The following is a 24334-nucleotide window of genomic DNA, read 5'->3' as shown; positions in this document are numbered from 1 at the left end:
ATTCAATCTAAATGTCAAGTGTAACAATACACATAAATGACCATTCAAAAAAACCACAATTTGAGCTTACACTGCTAATTAGATTATTTTTGGAGGGGGGTTAACTAAGAGAAATTGAATGGTTTAGGCTCTCCTGGTTTCTTAATTATATTTAATTGAATCACCATGTGATTCAAGACCAGCTACTGAGGCCTCACACATCCCAATTCCCACTGTCTCTTCACCTTCAGCCTCTTCTCGAATTCTAAACTGTCACAACCTGATCCTGTGAGTGCTGGAACACAGTGAGATTGGTACTGTGTTTGTAAAATTGATTTACTGTGGTCTGTAATTACACATAACGATTTGAATTTTTGACTTGGCACTGCATTTTTCATTTAAACCGTACCGTTCTTCTCTACCCCAGAGAAACAGCGTTTACGTAATTGCTCTCATCTCTTTGGGTATTATAAATCAGTCCTGCAATAAAAGACTTCCAGAGACACTGCAAGCACGAGGTTCCTGGCATAATTCAGCCCCCAGGACTGTTCTAGTTTAAGGACAGGAATTGAACAGCATTCATTTCTTACTGGATATGAGGTGGAGAGGGCTGTCTGGAGACTTCAGATCCCGGCAGCAAAGAGAACGGGCTGGAGGGCGATCAGGAGGGCTGGGCTGACCCCAGACAGCCAGCCCAGATCCATGGGTGAGTTTCCTTTGGGTCCCCCTTCACCTGTCATACAAGCTGTCCAGTGTGTGTTTATTCCTCTATTATGTCTTATATACCACTGATCCTCCGTATTCACAGGTTCTGTATTTGCGAATTCACCTATTTACTAAAAATTTATTGTAACCCAAAATCAATGCTCGCAGCATCTTCGTCATCATTCACAGACATGCACAGAGTGGCAAAACATGAGTCCCTGGCTGGGGTGAACAGGCCTTGGTTGCTTGGCCTTCCCGTGTGAGCTCTCACACTGGAAACCAGTGTCCTTTTCAAGGTCTGTTTAGTACCATGTTTTCCTAACTCTGGTGTTTTTCATTGGTGATTTTACTATTTAAAATGACCCCCAAGCGTAGTGCTGAGGTTCTGGCTACTGTTCCTTGGTGCAAGGGGCTGCACTGTGCCTTAGGGAGAAAACAGATGTATTAGATAAGCTTCCTTCCGTGAGTTAGAGTCCTGTTGGCCCTGAATGCAAATGTTAATGAATCAACACTATGTATTAAATAAGACAGCTTTAAAGACACATAAAACAAAACTATGTATTGATAGGTTGATGGTAATGGGATGAGGCTTGTGGGAACCTAACCTAGTGAATACCTAGCAGCAGTGGTTCAGTGTTTGCTAATTCAATGTCCCAGTGACCTTACAGAACATCATCATTGCAAATAATGAGAACTGACTATCTATATCAACAGATACAGGTATAAAAAAATTCTTCATTCCACCTCCCATTCTGGGACATTTTTTGTCTTATCTGCCACATTTTTGTCTTAGGCTAGTAGTTCTCAACCTTGGCTGCACATTCAACCCCCTCTGGAGCCTTTAAAAAAAACCCTGATGCCCAGATCCCAGCCCAAACCAAGTAATTGAAAATCCTTGTAGTAGAGTCGGGGTGGAGTGGAGTACTTTCTGATGCACCTGAGTGGTTTTCATAGCTAGCCAGGCTGAGAACCATCTTCCCTCAGTGTTCCCTCCAAACTCTGCCCACATCCTGGGCACTACAAACCTCCCCAGGATGGCCACTGCTTCTTGCTGGTCTTAATAAGAGTCCCCCAAAGAATGGGTATCTTGTTTACCTTTTAAATGGCTTGGTAAAGAAAGCACAAATCATTGCATCTCCCACCGATATTTTGTTTGCTTTGGGTTTACATGCAGACTTCTGCTCAGGATTTTATCACTCTTGCCCTACCTGCCAGTAAAATAAATGATATTTTGGTACCAGAGTTCCAACCTGAATGACACTTGGGCAGAAGTTTCTAAAGACTCCCTAGACTCCTGGGTAAGAGTGCCTGCCTCTTGCTGTGGCCATTTCATTCCTGCTAAGCAGGAAAAGAGGGTCGGGGGTCAGCCCCAGGCACTTTCTGAACATGAATCAGCTGCAGAAAGCTCTGAGTACCTTTTCTCTTGGTCTAGAAGTTCGGCTCATGAGAGCATAACTGATTTACAAACGGCCAAAACCAAAAGGTGTTCCAGATCTACGGACTAGTGACATCAGCATCATCTGGGAGCTTGTCAGAAGGGCTGGACTCTCAGGCCTCGTCCCAGACCCAGAATTAGGATCTGCGTTTTAAGATCCCAGGAGATTTGCGTGCACACTCGAGGTTAAGGAGTACTGGCTACACACTCAGCCCTAACTTGCTGGCTTGACACTTGTTCTGTTGACATTGGGTAGGCACCATCTACAGCAAAAGCAGCCTGCTTTTGTAAGAAGCATTGGGGATTTGGGCTGGAAGTCATATGGCCTTTCTGTGCCTCAGTTTCCCCCAGAAGTAGATAGCAAAGGCTCCATCATATAGGACTGTTGAAAAAAATTAATCATTTATTGTACAGGAAAGTGTTTTGCAAACTGTCAAGTCCTACAGAAATATTAGTTATTAGTTGTCAGAGTGAGAATACCTCAATATAAACCAACACTGATAACTGAAAAAGCAACTCAGAGTACTAGTCAGTCTAATGATATTCATGGAGCATTTTCAGTGTATTATGTGCAGTATGAAAAATATCTTTGATTATCTGATAGTGTTTCACACATTTACAGGAGATGAATTTTCTACCATGGCCTGTCGTACCGAAAAGTGTGTCTTTGTTGCTCTTTCAGAGTTCTTCTCTGCACTGACAAACTTTCTCTGCCCCAATCAGAATTATCTTCCTTTGGTTCAGACTCAACTTGGTCTTTCCTTTACTCTCACTCATTTTAAGTGTTCATATGTCATTTCCATTTTGGAGGGTGAGAGCATATGACCTTCTTTTCCATTAAATTTCAGTGCCCAGAACTCCTCCTGAGGCCTTCTCTTTGTCCTGACATTGGTGAGCCACACTGATTGCCTGAAGTCCTTATGGAAGAGCCTGAGTACTTCCACTATGTTTATAAATTCAAGCTAAGAACCTATTAGGTAGGTAGGTGACACTGGGTTCTTCATAGGCAAAACAAGGGGATTGGACTAGACGAATTCCCTCCTTCCTTCTTTCCTTCATCAGACATTTGCTGAGTCGCCACCATGCGTCCTCTAAAAGCTGAGGGCGCAGCATTGAAAAAGCCATTACAGCCCAGTGGCTGATCTCTCAACCCCTCCCTGAGCCAATCATCTATGATGCTATTAGCATATTTATGCAGTGCCGTTCTCATTTGGACAAGATATTTTCCTCACCTTGTTTGTTTCTCCAAATTTTCAAAAAGCCTGCTTTGTAATTCCAATAGAACAGCCCCCGAGGGTGTCAGGGTAAAGGAGCCGCCAGCCGCTCACCGCAGACCAGATTCTGGAGAAGGGAAGGCACTAACTTCCCTCATGCCTACCCCTTCCTGGCTCATCGCAATGCTCTCCTCTCGCCCACGCATTTTGGGCTTTCACAGGAGGGTGACTGAATGGATGAATGCTCCGTCTCCTTAGTCTGTTTCTTTCTTCCCAGCTCTGGGCTGGGATACTGTACTGTCCTCTCCCTAAATGCAACCCAGAAGAACATCCTTAGGACCAGCTTTCCTGGACCTTCATCGCCGAAGAGGAGCCACACGAGAGTGAGCGCAAGAGCGGCACCAGCTACCATTCGTCAAGGCTGACCGAATGTCACATACTCGCCAAATATGTACACAAGATGTTTCATTCGACTCTCACTTAATGCCTCACGAGGTGGGTTCTAGCATTACTCCTCCCCCCCACATACAAACACAAAAACACTTACTTCACAGAGAGGAAGCTGAGGTGCAGAGGGTAAGGGACTTGGCAAAGATCTGACAGCCAGGAAGAGGTGAGAACCAGGGTTCAAAACCCAAGGTTCTCTGACCGGCAAGCCTCCCTCCTTCAGCCCAATTCTACACTGCTTTTCATGGCAAAAAGAACTCTGGCCCCGCCACTGAACACTCAATAAACCCAAATCTTGAGCAAGTCCATTGGCCCCTTATTCAGGGTCTCATAGCACTCATCTGGAAAATAGTTACAGCAATGGTGATAACTCTCTTCCCTCCCTTTCAGGGTTGCTGTGGGATCACATGCTGCCAGCATCATCTATCCATCCACCCACGCATCCATATATCCATCCATCCACACACCCAATACTTGCTGAGCATGTGCCCAGTGCTGGGTATGTGCCGGGTACTAGGAAGGATGATGAAGGCCCACTAAGATGATGAGTGCAAGATGCTTTTGAAGTCAGCTTTTCACCTTCCCAGAAAAAGAGTTTAAGCCAACCTCCTTATTCACTCATCAAACAAATACTTAGTGAGCATCTCTAAGCATAGGGCACTATGCTAGTCACTAGGGCTACAGATGCCAAAAAGAGAATAATAAAAGACAAGGCTGCACAGATGCAAACAGTATCTTTCATCATTTATTAAGCCATCACCTTCCATCATTTATAGGCACATGGCAGCTAAGAGCCGTAAGGCAAGGTTGATATTCTAAGTAATACTTTACATGAAGGTGAAGAATTGCTGAAGGAAGTAAAAATTTTAGGTGATTTCAGTTTCAATCAATCTGCTACTGTATGTCCAGGACTAATGAGAGTTTTTGAGGAGGTGGTAATACACCAGATCCCTCTCTGAATCCTGGCTCTCCGTTTTAGAATGACAGTATCAAGGGAAATACATGCAAGTCAAAAAATCTCTCCTCTCTGGCTTCTGCAGTAAATGTGCAGGCTGTTTCCTTGGCTGCAAGTTGGCTATCCCATGCAGCCATTTAAGATCCATGGCTCTGTGTGGCCTGAAGATTCCCTGTAACTGAATTAGAAATCACCGGCTCTGCTGCACAGGAAGCATCTCTTTTCCATTTGGGCTTCCCCCAAATGGCTCACAAAACTTACGGGTTTGGTCTTGCGTGGGTGTTCTGAGGGCAGAGTCAGGCGAGCCTCTGCATAAAAAAAAAGCCAAACCAGGATCTTTTCATTTCAAATTAAATGCTGGAGGAGCTAGTAGACTTAAGAGAAACAACCTAGTTTTTTTTTTTTTTCCCCTTCAAAGATGTAAAATAACCATGAAGTCTCCCTAAACGGAAAGTTGTGCTTCAAGAAGGGTACCCCCAGAAATGAACACTGACTCACCAGGTGCCCGATGGGGTGGGCACAGAGTTTCTCAGTCCTGAGTCCAGCCCTCAGGAGGACTGGTAGAGGTCAATGCCCATGTTTTCTTAAAACATAGATGTTGCTATTGTTTAGATACCCAATGGAGTTGGTTCTGACGGAATTTTAAAGATGGTGCTACATTTCTTAGGCCCTTCCTCCAGGAATACTATTTTCAGAAGACTGGAACTGCATGGGCCCTGCAATGTGTTCTCTTCATTTATTTACTCTTCAATTATCTGAGAATTCCAGAACTTTAAAACAGGAAGGCACTTTAAGAATCTGATTTAGAAATCATCCAATCTACCTGCCTTGCCATGTTATCACTTAAGGAACCAGAGTCCAAAAGAGATACAGAAGTTGCCAAGGTCACTCAACAAAGTTGACACTGAAGCTGATACTAGAGCCCCTGTGTTTGTGGTCTTTATCATTCAGATTATACCAATGGTCATTAGTCTTCCTATCAATGTCACTGATAGAGGGGTAGAATAATAAATCTGTGATTTAAAATAGATAATCCAGATAACACCAGAATAATACATTGCAGGACCTGAATGTTGAGGCCTGTGTACATCACAAACAATGTAAGCCAAACACAGCAGGATCAGGGGCCTCCAAAAATGACTGCATGCCATCAGGTTTTTCCAGACCCAGAGCTGTTGTGTCTTCACAGTGGGCTGGCATTTTTCCAGTTCTGGGCATTCTGTGCACCAGTCCTCCTCATACTGGCTGGCAACCACTGTTGAGCCTTCCACCACCCAAGTCCTGCCATAGGACTCTCTTGTTTGTGCCTAACTGGTCAGAGAGATCGCCAGCACTGATGTGAAGTTAAGTATTGTTTGGAGATTGGACAAAGCAACATCTTTTTTCAGCCAAAATCTGCGCCAGTGGAAGACTTGTTTCTCCATTATAGTTAACCTTATTCATCAGTTTGGGTTGTATTTATTTAATTCTGTGGGTTTTATTGTGACACTACATTTATACAGAGGCTTACAACTGGGATGTCTATATGTATATCTAGAAGTCATCAATTATAAACCTAATTATCTAATTAATTGACCAATTTGTCATTTGAAAAGACTGGGCATCTTCACAGGGATGACACTATGGTAAGACCTGGGCCCTAGAGATGGTTATTTATTGTTTATTGACACTTTATAATTCGTGCAGAATCTGTCCTTTTAGAGCCCAAAAAAGCTTCAGGGATCTTTTAATGGATCTTTTTGTTCTTCCCAGCCTAGAAACTGTCTTATCTGAGGGAAGGAAGGTGACAGGCTGAAGGTCACATTGGGAAGAAGAACTGGGCTCTAGGTCCACCTGGCAATGGGATCTTCAGGCAGTTGCTTCTCTTTCAAATACAGACCTTACTTTAACAGAAACAGGTGACATTCTATTAGTAATGAGAGTTATGGTAAGAAGATCACTATCAGGGAAAGTCTGAGCTTGAAGAGGGAGTTCTGGGGGAGGTAAGATATTCCAGATACCTCTCAATAAAGATTTTAATTTAGGAGACAGACTTTTCTCCATTTAAAATTAATGGCCATGAGCAACATACAGTTTGGCTTCAATACTTCACCTCAAAGACTAAAATAATTAGGGATAAGATAGTGATCATTTGTTGGGCTGTAAGCATTATACAAAAAGATCTATATTATGTCATTCATTCATACATGCATTCATTCAACAAGTATTTATTTAACATCCATGGTATGCCAGGGAGGGTTCTGGACAGTAGGAGTACTGTGGTGAACAAGGCCAGGTCCCTGGCCTTTTGGAATTTATATTCAAGTGGGGGAGATAGATAATAAACAAGTAAACAAGTTAAAATGGACTTTTAATTTATGTAGATGTTACTGTTCCTTCTGGAAACTCACTAACATGACAGCAATGGCATAAATGCACAAGGAAAAGGATGCAGAAGAGAAGACAGGAGATGACAATGGGTATCAGCAGTCACTGAAATTGACAAAATTTTGGAAGCTGGAAAATGGAAGAACATGGAGGTAACAGACTCAGTAGACCAAAGGAAGGTGATGCCTGTGCCCATAGCAATTGTGACCATGATGGTTCATGCTGCAGAACTCCCAAGTTCAGGATTCGGAGACCAGGTATCTCTGAAGGCAGGGGAGCAGGGAGGGGCTGAAAATAGTAGGTTTGGCAGAAAATATGTCTAAGACACAGAGAGACCCTCAGATTCTCTCCCTGACCCCACAAAACCAGGCAACTACTGTATCATCTTAGCATCTTTCTCCTAACAGCCCCTAGAACCCAGGCAGTCAGGCCTGTATCTTCCAGAAGGAGAAAAGGATTCCTCTAGGGGAAATGGGCTAGTTCATGAGTTAAGAATTACAGCTGTGAGTCCCACCAAAACAGCCTGGCCGGGCCCGACCAGATCTCCTGGTGGTGAAATTCATACACACAAGTTCTAGTGCCTTGCTCTTAAATGTAAGGCTCTTGCTTGAGAGACAGGGTTCAAAACAAACAGAAAAATTAACTCAAGGAAGCACAGACCACACTGGGAGCCAAAAAAGTCTCCGAACTCCAACTGTACCATCTTCAGAGATAACAGAAAAAAGATTTACACCCAAGAAACAAGAACAGAATGAGATACAAAAAGGAACATTCAAAGAACAAGAAGTTTTGCATGAAAATACAATTGCAAAGATTAAAAATTATATAGTAGGTTTAGAAGATAAAGTTATAGAAATCATCCAGAAAGTAGAATGAAAAAATTGAATGTAGAGTAAAAAGACTGAAACTAGGAAAGGAAAAGTTAAGGAAATTAGAGGATCAAAAGAGAAGTGTTATTATCTGATTAAAATGAGAGAGGATTATTTTTAAAATTTGAGAACATTTCCTAAAACTGAAGGAGCACAAGTTTTTAGATCAGAAGCGTTAGTGTAAAGTCTTTATCTCCAAAAAAATGATTGTACTTAGACCCAGTGAGGACTTTTGCAATCACTCATGGGTGGTGATTATCACCCCCTTTTTTAATATGAGGAAATCAAGGCCAAGAGAAGTTAAGGCATCTCTCCAAAGTCACACAGCTTGTAATCAGTGGAACTGGGAATCAGTGGAATCAGTCAGATCCAGGTTGGTCTGACCCCAAAGCATGTCCTCTGAACCACAAGTTGATACTGCCTAAGACATTTCTGGACTCTGATTCTGCCATCAGCATAATCAGCAATCCTGCCATTAGATCCATGCTACCAGCAAGCAGTTCTTGAACTTGCCAGGGCATAACAGAGCAGACAGTTGAGAAATGGAGTCATCTGCCCCAACTCTCCCTTTAATCCTAAAAACTAGGCCCCTGCATGGCTAGATTTGTGAGGTGATGTAAATTGGGGTAATTTGGAGAGTCAGACTCATCTTCGAACTATAGGAATTGAGGGAAAGCAAACTTCGCCAGCACCAAAGGAAGACCCAACTCCACTTGTGAGGGCTCAGAGATAGGATTTCCAGTGGGATCCTTGTGATCGTCATGGGTTCATTTGAGGTAGAAATTTAATCAAAATTCTGATTGGCATTGGGAGTCTAGAGATTCTTTAGGATGAAGATCAATCTAGGTATCAAGCCGGCTTCTTCTAGACTTCCAACAGCTCAGCCAGAGCCCCAAATCTTTGCCAGTCTGGATCACTCTAAGGGGCTGAATCTAAGCTGATGGATCTAAAAGAGAAAGGGGCAGAGGAGAAAGGAGTTGCTCTGTACCCACTTCCCAGAGTCAGGATTCTTAAGAGAATGATCCCAGCAAATGTTTTATATCTCTCAGTCCATGACATTTAGGGTATCAGGGAGGCCAACATCTCTGGAAGTAAATCAATTATCCAATATGATGAAGTGGAGTTGAAAAAACCTGACCTACAGGTAAAAGCAATCTCTTGGCTCAAGGAATTTCAGCTACCCTTTTGCTTGGATTTACACCAGTTTGAGAGTCTGACCTCTGAATGTATAAAACTTGCTCCTAAGCCACTGCAGGGGCAGCCAAAAATACAAAACCTTGGTGAAGGATAGGAACATATCTTTGTTCTTGGCCACTTGGTGGCTAATTTTCCCATGTGAAGACCCAAGAAATAAACATGAAATCTTTTACTTGTTCTGTCTTTTAAGAGAAAGCACTTATTTCTCGTGATGATCCTTCTAAGAAGTTTGTTCACGCAGCTACAGAAGGATGGAAGGCAGCTCCCGTGCAGACATGTGGACCTGAATGAGGAGATGGTCACGAGCGTGACCCTGGCATTGAGCTATCCTGGCTGAGCACTTAAAGAGCTTTTCTCTGAGCCACTGCTTCTCCAGTACCCCCTAATTAGCCTGCTCTCTGAACTGCATACAGATGGAGTGGCAAAAGAAGAACTCTGGAAGCAAATAAAAATTATGCAGCTGTCTCTAGCTGGAGATCACCAATAGAAAATTAGGGGAAGAACTGTGACCATACAAAGCTTTAAATTCTTTCTCACCAATCTCATAGGTTAAAAAGAAAGCCTTCATGCCACACGTCTTTGCTTGCAAGACATCTACTTTCTCTGAGTATTGACAAAACTCACTCCTGAATGGCAGTGAGCTATGTAACAAGGTTTACCTTGAATTCAGGATCTGCAGCTCAGATCCAGACTCAGGGACAGGCTGGCCTCAGTCACACCGTCAGTTGTAACCAAATGAGAGACACTTTCGGGAATCAAGGACTCTCAGACTTGGTAGTGGAGCACACAATCCTTTGCGATTCCAGGTGAATGTGGAGCAACATCACCAAAATTAAACAAACATACAGATGTGGTCATTTTTACCCACAGATGCCATGACTGTACTTGTAGTGAGCTTTGATTTTTAGAGTAATATTTATTTATAACATTCAGTAAGGATATTAGAATGATCCTGCTAAGCCTACCAGAGTTAATAACATCACAGGCACAAAACAGTTTCCTGGATGGTGGTGAACATGTGTGAATAATTCCCTTTCTCCCTGAGATCTAATGACTACTCCAAAATTCTTCCAACTTCCTAAACGTGCTGCAGTCCTGAGCATCCTCTCAATGTACCCAGTAGACGCAGACCCAGGCAGTGTTCTAGCCAAGCCCTCACGTCAACATCTTTCCTCAGCAAGTTCCTCTCTCTAGCTCTTCCCAAAAAGTGTTTGGGAAAGCTGCCCTCTTTGCGTTTAGAAACACAGCTGGAGGTGGGAATTGGAACCACCACTATGCCATGCAACGCCATGTAAATGACTTCTGAAAAACAGCAAACCCAAACCAAAAAAAGTCACCTCAAGGATTTCAATTTACCAATCAGAGAAGACTATTACGCACATTGTAAAAAAAAAAAAATTATCTGATGAAATCCTCTCAATATTTATCTTAAAATACTTTACAGATCATTAACTTTGAGAATCTCAGGAACTGGTGATCTTAACCTGATTTTAAGAGTTCCTGCCAATGAAGATTAATTCGAAACCAAGACAGTTGATACCTCCAAATTATAGTTTTAGTCAGTGGGAAAATAATTTGATTTAAAAAAGGTCATTTCAGACAACTTTTAAAGAATAAACCCACTGTGTAAATGAGGTTTGTCTAATGTATATGTTCTCTTCCATATGCTTTACCCAGATACTAATGGTAGATTAGGAGAGTATGCTAAGTTTCTTAATGCTTGCCACTGTCATCCCTTTTCTGTGAGAAGTTGAATTTACAGGCTCTCTAAGAGAGTGTTGGGTGCTGTAGTCATCTGTTGATGCTACTCACAGATGCCTCTCGGGAAACTGGGTCTGAGGGATACACATCTAATTTTATTTTGACTTGAGTAGAGCGTAAGTGGTTGTGTGTTTTAAATCCAAAGTGAGCAGTAGCTTTTGAGATAGAGCCCTAAAGCTGCTTCCCACCTTGGAAATGTTTGACTTAGTGGCACAGGTACAAGACTGGCATCATGCCAAACACTGATCAGATCTCTTAAAACAGCCTTCAAACAGTCCACATTTCTTCCAAAAGAATCACATTGTCATGAGGCCACAATCACAGAGCAAGGGTGGCTTTCAGGTGGCCTGCAATCCGGGCACCAGGCAACTGAACCTGGTGACCCTCCCATTTTCTTTCTTTCTTTCTTTAAGCTCAGAAAAAACAGAAAATCCGCATTTGGATTCTACTTGCCATGGAGTTTCATCATCACCAAGATCTCTGCCTACAATTTTTGCTAATTTTCTTTTCTTTCCATATGACACAGACCAAGGAACTCAAGATAGTACCCTTCATATTAATAAACTCTAATATGTTTCTAAATTATCAAGTCACTCCTTTTTTAGTATTATTACTCTGGGCTAAATTACCCTGTCTTTTCTTTTAGAATGTATGTCTTTTTTTTTTCTCACTCTCTTCACTGACATCTTTATATCTTTTTCATTTTATAGGTATATTTTTTATTTTCAACAGGTAATACATGGCACTATCTACTCCCTTCAAATGGGAGAGTGGAAAGTAATCCTCCCCATTCCTGCCTGCCAGACTTCCCAGTTCCACATTCTAGGTAACAGTTACTGGTGTTCACATTTTTTTAAAAATGAAGGAGACCAAAATCAGATGAGATTCTCACTGCATGTAGTTAATGCTGAATATAGCAGGAGGATCTCTTCCTGGCTTTGGCAGTGCCAACTCTCTTAGACTAGGCCAGCACATTAGTTGGCATTTCACTCTCCTCCTCCCGCTCACCTCAATATAACAGCACTACATACTCAGCAGCAGCAGTGCCCTGTGAGTCAGAGTTTCTCCTTTGGAAGCACAGACTGAAAGCACTATCAAGGGTCCTCAGGGGTCATGCAGCCTCATGCCATGATAAAGCAGTAGAGTTCCTGAGAGTGTAGGGTTTCACACAGAGTTGCAGGTGGAGTGACCTTCCTAACCACGGCTCTTTTCTTCCAGACACTCCACATTCTTGGGACTGGCCACACTCCCCTAGCCTGTGTCTACACTCAGAGCCTCATTTGTCTCTATTAAATCTTATTCTGTCACTTAAGGATTATTTTAATAAATCTGAACAATATCCTTACACTTATTGCCAATTTAAAAAAATTATTCCTGTTAGCAATGGATCCCAAAGAAGCAACAACAAATTTTTACCTTACTCTTTACTCTTTTTTTTTTTTTTTCCCTTCTGGTCCATTTTAAGCTATTTAGTAAGATATACCGCTGGAACAATCCTTAAGGGGATATAGGTAATTGTGGAAGGCTGGCTCTTCACAGAGCTGACTCAAAGTATCTGTATTTCAATTGAGCATATACTGGAGTAGCTGTGTCATAGAGCCGTCCTGGGAAGCCTATTTCAGCCTAGGTTATTGCAGAGCCTGGGCTGTTGGATGAACCACCCTTTACTTGTAACAACATTAACAGCCAGTGCAGAAGTAATAATAAAGAGGGCTATTGTTTGTTGAGCCTCTCCTATTGGCTTTATACACATTTCTCATTTAACCCTCACAACCCTAAGAAGCTCTTTTAACTCATCTTCACTTAGCTAACTTGCTGGAGCAGCCAGTACTCTCCATTCCCTTTCAACTACTTAGGGATGCCCATGGTTCATGGACCCTTCAAGGGCTGGAATTTACGTGTGCTTCTCTGCTCCCATCAGCTGACTTGCAGGTGTACCTCGGGTCAGTTGAATTCGTTTCCAAACCTATTCATGCCAGTTGTGCTTATTACTGTAAATCTGTCATTAAAAAATATGTAACAGAGATGATAACATATGAATTATAAAAAAGCTAATTGCTCAAAAATTTTGTTACAAGCCTTAGAAAATATTCAGTGCTTTACTTAAAAAAATCTACTGTGGAATTCAGTGTTAGTGAGAAAACTATAAGCTAAATTATAAACAGAATAAAACCAGAATCTAGGGAAGATTCTGTGCTCAAATTGTTTTTGCAAATGTCTTCAAATTCCTACTCCGTTTTAAAGAAATCACAGACAATAATGGATCAGGGGTGTGATTTATGGAGGAAAAACAAAGACCAGCCTCAGTCAGGAACGCTATCCTCAAAGAAAGGAACATCACACCATACAAAAGATGACACAAGAATGTATGTACTTATGCTTTAAGTTAATATGTTTAAGTTAAGCACAAAAGAGGCATATGCTTAAAACAACTATTATGCTTTAAACAACTATTGCAAATAACACATCAGCTACTCACCCTGACTAAGCCAATTATGAGGTCTTCTACTGAAATGTATTCTCATCTTATAGATGAGGAAAGGAGGTTTAGAGGTCAAGGAACTTGCCCATGGTCACCCACCTAGGTATTGGTGGGGCTGGAATTTAAAACCAAGTCTTTAAGACTTCAAAGCCACCTTCTTGATTTTGTTCAAGACTGCATCATCATTTATACTGCAAACTTGAGTATCTAAAATGCTGCTTATAGCCTTATAATTCCCCTTGCACTGCAATGTCTTACTACAAAAATGAGACGGCTAAAGTATAAAATAATCTGTCATAAATTTTTTAGCTCCACACGGGTTTTGTTGGGCTTTTCCAAAAGGATGCATCTTAACAATGTTGGCTATGAAACAAATCTCTAAAGCAAACCCTGTGCTCTCATTGGCTCTACTGTCTAATTGTAGTCACGGAATTTGTCTATGGGAATGGTCCAGGACTTTTGGCAAAGAACAATTACCCCAGAGTTTGTTGGAAGTTTTAGCCTTTCTCCAAACCACAAAAATCCTTTATAGCATTTTCCAGACTTTGGAAGCCCCCTGCCCGCCTCACTTTCCCATCTTCATACACCTTCTCTTATTTGATTTACATCTGAGATTTCCTAATACTGTATTTTGCCTAGTAGAACATTCAGGACTGGGGTGAAGGCGGGGGGGTGGGGTGGCAGGAATGATATTTATAGTGTTTAAGAGTTAGAAAATATACCCCAAATTAATAGTAATTGCTTCTACTAAAATTTACCCTCACCTGTAACCATGAAATTCAAGGGTTTAATATGCTTAATATCAAAAAAAAAGATAAGCTATATTCATGATAATCTCTCCTTGGTGTAATCTGAGTTTGTCCCCAGAAATCTTAAAGGTGAGAAAAAAAAATAAGTAATTTAATAAAGATTAAAAGATTTTTTTTGTCCAATTGTTTGTGGAGCAGCACCTGTTAGACTGTAACTCTAAATCTTGTGAAATAATAGAAATCCTAAGACTACAGGGCTCAAAAAAAGTCATCATGAAGCCATCCTGTTCACCCCCTCCCCCCTCCCCTCTTCCAGGATAGTCCAATTTAAGCAGTTTATTCCAGCCAGAATCCATCCTATTTTTGAAGTACGGTGGAGAATTAGAACCACTGCTGCCTTCCTCTGTAGCTCATCTAGTGTTTAATAACCCTCACTGTCATTAGAGTCTAAAAAAATCCTCCTGGACAGGGGCCGGATGGCACAGCCTCATGACCCAAGGCACGGGTACCACAGAAGTCTTTGACTTTTCCCAAGCAGCAGGATTTCTGATGCCTAATAAACTAGCAGGCTTCTTGCTTACTACAGTGGGTCTTTTTTTTTTCTCTGATTGTTCTTCCCCAAGCCCCAGAAAACAAACACTAGACCCAGTGAGGAACAGCACAGTCCTGTAAAACCTCTGGACTCTTGGAAACGGAAGAAGGATCAGGCAGTGGCAATATTGGGTCCTCTGAGATACCACTGAGCCATCTTCACAATGTAGCATCAGGAAGGTCAGGGCCATACTTTAAAAAAAGTTTCCCCCAAAGGGGAAGGAAGCTGAAGCTAAAAATATATCATGCCAGTTGTTATAAATGCTTCTCAAAGGAAGCAAAGCAACTGGAGTTACCTCTTTGAAGAGCAAATGAGGGGTTAAGGAAATAATGGAATTTTTCGGTTACATGCCAGCTTGGCTACATTTTGAGGAGGAAGAAATTTTCCACCGAGAAAGAAAGTCTGTTGGTAAAAGACAAAATAATTCCATGAAAATTTAAAGGAACTCCAAATGATACCAGTGGCTCCCAAAGTTAGGATGGGGAACTGCAGCCAGCAAGACAGAATCAGGGTCTCCAAGCTTTGTCCCTCTCTTCAGATTCCAGGAGGACCCTTGCAAAGACCTCCTCTTATCAGGCTTGTCCAAAGCTTTCTGGTCTCTCTCCTCCCCTTGAATGTCTATGTTCTGATGTTTTTTTGCAAGCTGACTGGAATGAAACTGATGTGGCTGGTGGCCTTGTAAGAAAGTGTGAAGGGCAGAGGGGAAAGGAAAGACTTCCTGAACCAAATAGTTATCTTTGAAAGAGCCAGCCCCGGCTGCCTGAGAAGCTGATAGCACTGGAGCAGTTGTCTTAGGTTGCAGGTCTGGGGTTCCTAAAGGAGCCACTTTTCCTGAGATCCATGTCATCCCCGCTCCTCACCTGGCCTGCTGAAGTAGTTTTGTTTCAGGTGTTGGCTTCCTGAGGCCCAGCAGACAACCTCTCCAAGAAGGGATGGACCCTAGGAAGGCTGAGAAACAAGGACCAAAGCCCAAGAAAGGCACGGGATGCCCCAGGAGTTTTTAACTTTTTACCTTTCAATTTTGAAATAATTATAGATCTACAAGAAGTTGCTAAAATACTACAGAGAGAGGTCTCATGTACACATTCCCTGGCATCCTCCAGGGTGACATTTGACACAACTGTAGTGCGTCATCAAAACCAGGAAACTGACATTATTAACACATGACAATTAACAAGACTACAGGCCTTACTCAGATCTCAGCAGTTATTGTACACACTCATTTTTTTGGTACGAATTCGTACATTTTATTCCCTGTATAAATTCATATTAACTGCCTCCACAATCAAGATCACAGTATGTTATTAAAAGTCTGTTAGTATTGAGACTAAGTTGGCAAAATAAGTCACAAAGGAAGAGTCACTATAAATGTCACCGTGAGGATTACAGCTGACCGCTAAATGATCACTATTATTACCAAATACTTCGTGGATTCCCAAGGACACTTTCTTGTTTATTTTGGAAATTCATTAATTTCATGAACATCTGCCCAGTGAGCCCAGGAATCTATTAAGTCCTGACTGTTCAGCAAGCGTTCCTGGCAGGGCGGGCAGACAGGCTTCAGCTCACATGCCATCTCTCGTTGAATTTTAGTGGCTGCCTCCAGGGGTGTGTTGAAGAGGACTTGGAGGCCACATCTGGGCTCAGCAGGAGACAGCCATTACCTAAGAGATGCTCTACCACAGGAGAGTAGGGGCTGAACGCGTGCCAGGAATTTGCCATTGCCAACATTTTTGTGGCTTTTGGAGCCACAGGGTGTTCTAGGTGCTGGGAAAGAGGGATAAAGAAGACAAAACCCCTGTCCCCAAGGAATTCATAATCAGGAAGGGGAGGCGAACATGTCAATCAAAAACTGGGACACAGAATACTAAGTGTATGGGTCAGTGCTGAGTGAGCACACTTGGGGCACAAGACTTAGATGGTCTGTGACATTGGTCACGTTAGCCTCTCTGTGCCTCGGTTTCCTAATCTGTCAAGTGGGGATAACAGCAATAGCCACATCATAGGGTTATAAGAATTAAATGAGTTAATATCTATGTAAAGCATTTTGAGGAGTGCCCAGGCGTGTAGTAAACACTATGCAGCTATCAGTGTTAATTTACTTTTCATGCTGTATGGTACCAAAAAATTTATAATGTATTGTTTGTAATCATCAGAAAAGTCAACGGAGATTAATAAAAGAAATATTAAGCTTCCAAGCTGTACCATGAGACTGTCGAAGTGGGCAGTCTGAATGGAGTATTTGGGGATAGTTTTTGTAACCCAGAGTTTTGAGTTCTTGCCTCATACTAGGCTAGCAAAGGTTGGCATGTTTATAAATTCAAATGTAAAGAATGTTAAGAAAAATAAAGTATTGCAATGATTTGAAAAGAAACAAGTCCCTTCCATTTGTAACTGCAGCAAATAGGTTTCTTCCAGGTCAAAGTCCATCAGTGAAACGCAGAAAATGGTTAGAAAGTCAGTCTGGGGCAATGGAGGTGGCACTGACCTCCCCACAAGGGAATTCTGTGGGCTCTTAAAGAAGACCAAGAGAGATTTGTTCTTTTCCTGAATGGTTTACTTTTCCTATAGCAGACTTGAGACAGAAATCAAACTGAGAGATGCTAAGCCAGGTTCTATGCATGTTATGTTTGGAATTGCTTGTGATGGCCGAAACAAAGCTAAGACTTGTGTACGGTTTATGACAGCCAATCCCTTGGTCCTTTCTGGTCTCCCTTTCCAGCTCATGATGAAGAATCTGCACATTCTTGCTCTCAGTCATCAGACCCCTGAGTAGCCTTAAATGGATAGGTACTGAAAACATGTTCTTCCCTCTCGTCTGAAACACCTTGATGCTATTCCAAATGTTGCTTAATAGACATCTCAACTGCCCCAAACCATTCTTCTCTTATCTCGTGGAAGAAAAGGCCCCATGCAAATATCCTATGAGATCTCACTTGATTTAACTTCTGTAATCAATAAAAGGTCCTCTTGCCTCTGTCTAAATGGATGAAAAGAGGTTAATTCTTGTTAAGTTAAGGACATTGTTTTTGCCCCCTACTCTTAACCTCATCTTAATCCCTTCCTGCAAAAATCTGCTCGCGTTCCATCATCTATTTTTAATGCCTCCTACACATCATTTTCTCCATTGCAATGTTCCAGCACCTTCTCAAAGTGAATATACATCCAAAATCAAACTTGTAGCTAGCTTCTCTCCCTATTGTGTCTCCTATCTTTTTGGAATCAACTAACTCAACTTTCTTCATCCCTTAACTGCCTGCCATGTGTGAAGCGCTTCCCGTTGATCTATAAGATCCCTCCTCCACAGACCCAACAGTCAATTCCTGGTCCACGTCTTATTGGACCCATTAGTAGCATTTTACTCAGTTCACTTTTTGCTCCTTGAAACCTTTTCTTCATTTGCCTTGCATCACACACACACACCACCCTCTTGAGTCTTCTCCAACTTTAATGGTTTCTCCTTGGCTCACTGCCCCTCCTCTTTTCCCCAGCCTTCATGTTGAAGTGCCCAGGCCCAGTCCTTGGTTCTCTGGCTACATCTCTACCATGGTAATCTCACCTCATAGTTTCATTGTTTTAAATACCATTCATGTGCTAATAACTCCCAAATATCTATCTCAAGTCAGTCTTCTCTCCCAAACCGCATGCTCATAAATCTAAATTGCTTATGAGACATCTCTGAATGTCTAACAGACATGAAAACTCACCATTGATGACACTGAACTCCCAATCTTACCCCAAAACATATTCAATAAACAGAGACTTCCCCATCTCAACTGATGGCAGTGCTACACTTACGGTTGTATAAGCAAAAATCCCTGCAGTCAATCTTGGATTCTTCTCCTCACACCTCTAATTTATTCTTTCAGGAAATCCTGTTGGCTGTACTTTCAAAATATATCTAGACTCTGATCACTTCTCCCCCGTCTACTTCAGCCATCCTGGTCGAAGTCATTAATTTCTTGCCTGGGTTACTGCAATAGTCTCTTAACTGGTTTAAATGTTTTTGTCCTTGCCCCAGTACAATCTATTCTTAACATAGCAGCCAAAAGAATCCCTTTAAAGTGTGACTCAGAGCACATCATTCATTTGCCAAAAATCCTCCAATGGCTTCCTGGTTTGCTGAGAGCAAAAGTCAAAGTCCTTGCAATGGCCTACAATGCCCGTAGGGTCTCTCCCTCCCCATCACCTCTGCAGCCTCTAGCACCGCTGTCTGCCTCACTCACTCCCTCTCAGCCAACAACCTTCTTTGCTTTTTCCCAAACAAGATGGTACTCTTCTATCTCGGAATCTGAAGACTTAAGTTCAAACCATTTTCTATTGCAGTGAAGTGGCTAAAAGTCACAGCATATTCAAGTGCCCCTAGAACACTCTGCATGGCCCAGGCTCAGGAAAGATGCTTTTATCAGGAGACCATCGGAAGATGAAATGAGGGCTCAGGGTCTGGGGGTCAGTGCCAGCACTTTGCTCCTCCCCGTCTGGCCCAGTCTGTCTCACTCACGCAGCAGACACATACTGAGAGCTTACCAGTACTGGTCCTGGCCAGGGCTGGGCATCTGTATACAGAACTCGCTTTCCCTCGCCACAAGCCTGGCAGGTAGATCTCACAAGTGTTCCCATTTTACAAGTGAGGACCTTGCTCAGAAAAGTTACCTGGCCAAGTTGTAGTTTGCTAATTACAAGTCTGAGATTTGGAGCCAGGAGGTAGTGACACAAAAGTCCTTGTTCTGTCCACTTCATCAAGCTCCCTCCCAGGTGCTCAGGGGATGTTTGATAGAAGCACCAGTGAATGAATGACCCAAAGAACTGCAGTTCTGATACACACAGTTTAACCACTATCGATACTGTGGAGGGGTAAAGCAATGACGTTAAAATTTGTTAAAGAGAGGTTAGTGAAATACAAGTGTTGATATGACCTAAGTGTTCGAAACTTTCTAGAGGAGACAGCTGAGCTCTCATCTTCTTTACTGATGTTCTAAAAAAGGGCGCCAACCTCTTTCTTCTTCTCGAGATACAATCTAGTTACCGTGTTAAACCTCCAAGTCATTATCAGGTCACGTACTTCACTGGGACTCAAAGGCCTAGGAGGCCACGACAATCATCTCATCATCCTCCCCTCTGGTGGGCTAAGCAGCCATAGTGAAATGCAGAAGTGCTCGTTGGCTACACTCTGACAACCATCTTAAACGTACTCATCTTAGCAAGACCTGACCAAATGTGTAAATCAGTAGAGCTGGAAATGTGATGACCCAAGACTAATCTGAAGACAAATGACATAAACCTCAACCCCTTAAAATACAGAAGACCAAGTTCTGAGAGGGCAGGGAGCTAGGCGCTCACAGCAATCCCAGCTATCAAAGAGTTTTCTAACAGTTGCTAGATTCTGTCACTGACCCAGGAAACTCGGGCCAAGGAGTTCTGCCATCCCAGCGTGCGTATGTCTGCTTTAATAGTTCAAGCCATCACTCTCCATCACATAGAGGTTTGTGAAACTGCTCCCTGGATTACCAGTCTGTGATAAAACACTGTCACCAGAACCTCTTACACAATAAATTAATGCGTGATAATCACCTAATTCCCCAAATGTGCAAGGTATCAATATCTGAACGTAAAAATAGAAAAAAGAATTAAGAGTCTCTTGTGGCATTATCAATGCAGGATCTTAAGTATTTCTTTGATTACTTCACTAAAGTTCTGTTTCAACTAATGTAGTTAAAATTCAACACCCTCACATATATGAGAAAGCCATTTAAAAAGGCCCATTAGCCAAAAGATCCACAAGATTGGTAGAGGCCAAGAAGCTGCCACTACCGATTCTTCATTCTCCCATGCCTTTTAACTGGGGGGGGTTCCTGCATGTTGACAGGCACATAAGGTCTAACCGTAAAAGCTTTTCCCCGAGAAAGGCATCTCGGTGCTGACGCTGTATTCAGGGACACATGCAAAACAGCATCAAGGAGTTCTGTTTAATGGCGGCCACTCTCCCACGTTGTCACTTTACAGAAGCACTCGTGGCACGTTTGACACTTTGCTCAGCCTAAGTCAGGAGCCACAGAGAGGACTCCTGGCCCTAGTCCCAACTGTGGGCACTTTGCTTTAATGGTCCGAAGAGCAAGAGGCTGTCCTCGGCAATCCCCTCCCGCAAAGCTGTTCCTGCCCCATCTCTCCTAAGGGGTTAGGCTGAGCGAGAGAAGGCCACAGCATTCACATCAGGCCACAGCACAGAGCAGCATTCTCAGTTAGCAAACCTGCTCCCCGCAGTCAGGAGGAAAAGTGACCCTGACAACTGGGGATTAAAACGAGGAGATGCAAGGGAGGGGACATTCCAGGGTGAAATTAAAAAAAAAAAAAAAAAAAAAAGAGAGAGAGAGAGAGAGAAAGAAAGAAAGAAAGAAAAAGGGGGAAAATAGAAGTGGAAAAAAAAAAAGAACAGAAAATTCACAAAGCCCATGAGGCTGTCTGGTTAACCATGGGTTAGAATTAGGTTTAGAGAATCACACGGTAACTCAGTGTCTTGGCAAATCCAAAAACCCCAGGTGAAAGACAGTGAGTGAAAGGCATTTCTATTTGTGGAAAGAGGAAGTTTTCTTCTTTCACCACTTAATCTCTCTAATTTTCTTCTTCTTTTTTTTTTGTCTATTTGAACCCGAGTTTGGACCATCATTTGTTTTTACCAGCCCAGTATCTTTTCCATCTTTCCAGAGTCAAAAGAACAACAAAGATGGGGTCCAGAAAGCCCTTTCCCACAAACAATTCCAATCAGCCCTCCTCTCCCAGGGTTACGGGGTGCTTGGAGCAGACATTCCCAGCGGGACATGCCACACACAGCAAGCTGCCAAACCAGACTGCGCTAAAGGGCTTCCGGGGGACTTACTTGTACTTGTGCTGGTTCCAATTGTATTGATCGTGGTGGGCACGGACGAAGAGGAGTAGAGGGGCACATGGCCATTCTCACACCCCAGGCTTTTGTCCTGCCAGTTGGAGGCGTTGATGCAAATCCCAGAATCCCGAGAGTTCTGCCACCCATTGAGCTTGTCGTCGGAGTTCTGTCTTTGGTGATAGTAGTGTGTCTGCCCATAATCCACAGAGTCTGAGCGGCCTCGGCTCTGGCCGCCAAAGCTGGTTGACGTGCGGTCCTCCAAGTGGTTCAGCCACATGGCCAAAGCACTGCGGTCTTCCAGTGAAGTGGCCGGATGTATCAAAGCATAGGACAGCAGCTGCCTGCTCTCCTCGATGTGCTGGCTGTGTTCAATGGAGTGCGCCAGGATTTTGGGCAGCAGTTTCATATACTCTACTTTTGCGTCAAGGTTTCCTGGCTTCAGCAAAGGCAGGTGAGTTAACAGGAGGGAAATCACTTTATCCTTGGATTCCTGTTGCCATTGGTTAATGATTCCTGAAAAGGAAAATAAACAGGGCAAATAAGCATTTATACTGGCTCCAAGCACCACACTGGAAAGAGAATTCCTGGGGATTAGAGTTGCAATCTGGGTACCCTGGCTAAATTTTCTCAAAATAGCAGCTGCATCAAGTTGGATAACTGACCTCAAGTTGTCAGGGGGAAGTGATTTCAATGAAACTTATGGAACAAATGCTCCCAGATGTCTGGGTCCTCAGTCTAATTTTCATGCAAGTCTCCAAAGAGGTGATGACTACTTTAGTACACACAAATACAATTTACAGCTGTTTTCTTTCTTAGGAAAGTCTAGCTATTCCCTAGAGATAGGGGAATAAGGAATCAGAGAATCTCCATGGAAAAGTGAGTGTGATCAAGAGTCCATGCAGTGGAGTCCTCGAAGGTAAGACTACTTTGCCTTCCCCAGACGTCTTTGGAAAAATGGTTAAAGCCCTGGCAAAGGTATTTATGTGAAGTTGGTAAAACTTCCTAGATGGAGAAATCTGCCTGGAAAGAAAGGATGCCCCTCATCTCAGTGAAGTAAGCCTGCACTTTCCTCATGAAAAGCTGACTCAGAAAATAACTGTGACCTCAAAGCTAGAACAAACAATGGACCCAAGACTTGGCTCCAGCGACACCTCGGATCACACATGCTAAGCAAGCTATTTTTATGTATAGAAGATCTGTTTGGTTATTTTTATTATGGTAAAATATACATAATGTAATATGTATCATTTTAACCATATTTCAGTGTGTGGTTCTGTGGCATTAAATACAGTCACATTGTTGTGCACCATCACCACCATTCATCTCCAGATCTTCTTCACCTTCTCAAACTGAAACTCTGTACCCATGAAACACTAACTCCCCATTCTCCCCTCCCCTAGCCTCTGGTGACCATCATTCTACTTCTGTCTCTAGACATTTGACTACTGTAGTTACTTCATATAAGTGGAATCATACAGTCTTGTCTTTTGTGATTGGCTTATTTCACTTAGCATAATGTCTTCAAGATTCATCCATGAGAAGATTTGTTTTTAACACCCTCACAAAGATCCCTTCCTATTCGCCCCTCCTCAAAACACAAACTTGTTGCCCTTGGGTGAATGTAGACTAACAACACACTTTGCCTTAATTGGCCTTTGAGAAGTAGCTTGTTCTGGGGACTTATCTATGGGACTTGGGACAACAGGAAAGAGCACTCCCTGCCAGAAAAGTCATTCCTGACACCGGAAGACCTCAAGCCTGGCCCACTGATGACCATGTAAGGGCTAGGGGAGGGCATCCTTCTGGCTTTCACAAAGTATCTGCAGGGTTGAAAAGGCAATACTGGAATTTAGCAGAAGGGCTGCACAATTCTAGTGAGGCACAGATCTATCAGAACAAGCTCAAGTCACTGCTGACCATAAGCTACAAATGCATCAGCCATGTACAATAAGGCCTCTCAAGACAAAGGTGTGTATTCAAAGAAAAGTATCAGGTGGAGAAGGTACGGTACGTAGTGAAAGAATGTGGGCTTCAGAGTCAGGCACACCGGCACTAATTCCAGCTCTGCCACCTAATTGACAGTGGAACCCTGGTAAGTGACTCAACCTCTCAACTCCTTCATCAGTCAAGAGTGTTACCAACAGCACCTGCCCCTCCTTGGGGTATAGGATTAAATGAGGTAATGTATTAAGAGGACCAGTCAGGTACTTGATGGTGGACACGATTTCTTCTATTTGTCTCTGCATTAGTCGGGCCCATATTACAGCCATGTTGGGTGGTTTTGGATACCAAGTTTTAAAAGTAACAGAGACCAGACATGACCAGGGAAGGTCATTAAAAATTACCAGAGTTGAAAAGAGGCAGAAAATCAGAAGGTGAAAAATAATGGGGTTACTGAACTTACAACTGAATGATATGAAGAGATAGTTGACTTTTCTCAAGTAGGGATTTGATAAGGAGATGGACAGTCAATTATGCGAAGTAGAAGTCTTCAAACCGAAGCACGAGAGAATAAGGTTGGCTTTGGAGAAGAACCGAAGTGCCAGAATGATAAAGGATTCAGGGGGGTCACCAAGGAAGGCTCTACAACCTCTGTTCTGGGAGTTTGAAGAATAGAGATAAATGGTCCAGAGATGCACTGTCAGATAGAAATGTAACGTGAGCCACATATGGAATTTAGAATTTTCTATTATAAAAATAAA

The 24334-nt window shown here is 42.6% G+C and overlaps 1 protein-coding gene across 5 annotated transcripts in view; it reads right to left on the bottom strand.

Moving 5' to 3' along the window:
* Nucleotides 1–24334, bottom strand: part of SAMD4A (sterile alpha motif domain containing 4A) — a 203578-nt gene that overhangs the window by 60741 nt on the left and 118503 nt on the right. For all 5 annotated transcript variants that reach the window (XR_004320712.1, XM_032482073.1, XM_032482075.1 and 2 more), the window contains one exon: nt 21627–22145. Coding sequence is in view for 4 of the 5 variants with exons in the window: in XM_032482073.1 (XP_032337964.1) it covers nt 21627–22145 (519 nt within the window). In the remaining variant the exon portion in view is untranslated. The remainder of the gene's footprint in view (nt 1–21626; nt 22146–24334) is intronic.

Source organism: Camelus ferus, chromosome 6 (genome assembly GCF_009834535.1).
Source record: "Camelus ferus isolate YT-003-E chromosome 6, BCGSAC_Cfer_1.0, whole genome shotgun sequence".
Classification (NCBI taxonomy): domain Eukaryota; kingdom Metazoa; phylum Chordata; class Mammalia; order Artiodactyla; family Camelidae; genus Camelus; species Camelus ferus.
The sequence above is the reverse complement of the archived record's forward strand: the minus strand, read 5'-3'. Positions and strand labels throughout refer to the sequence as shown.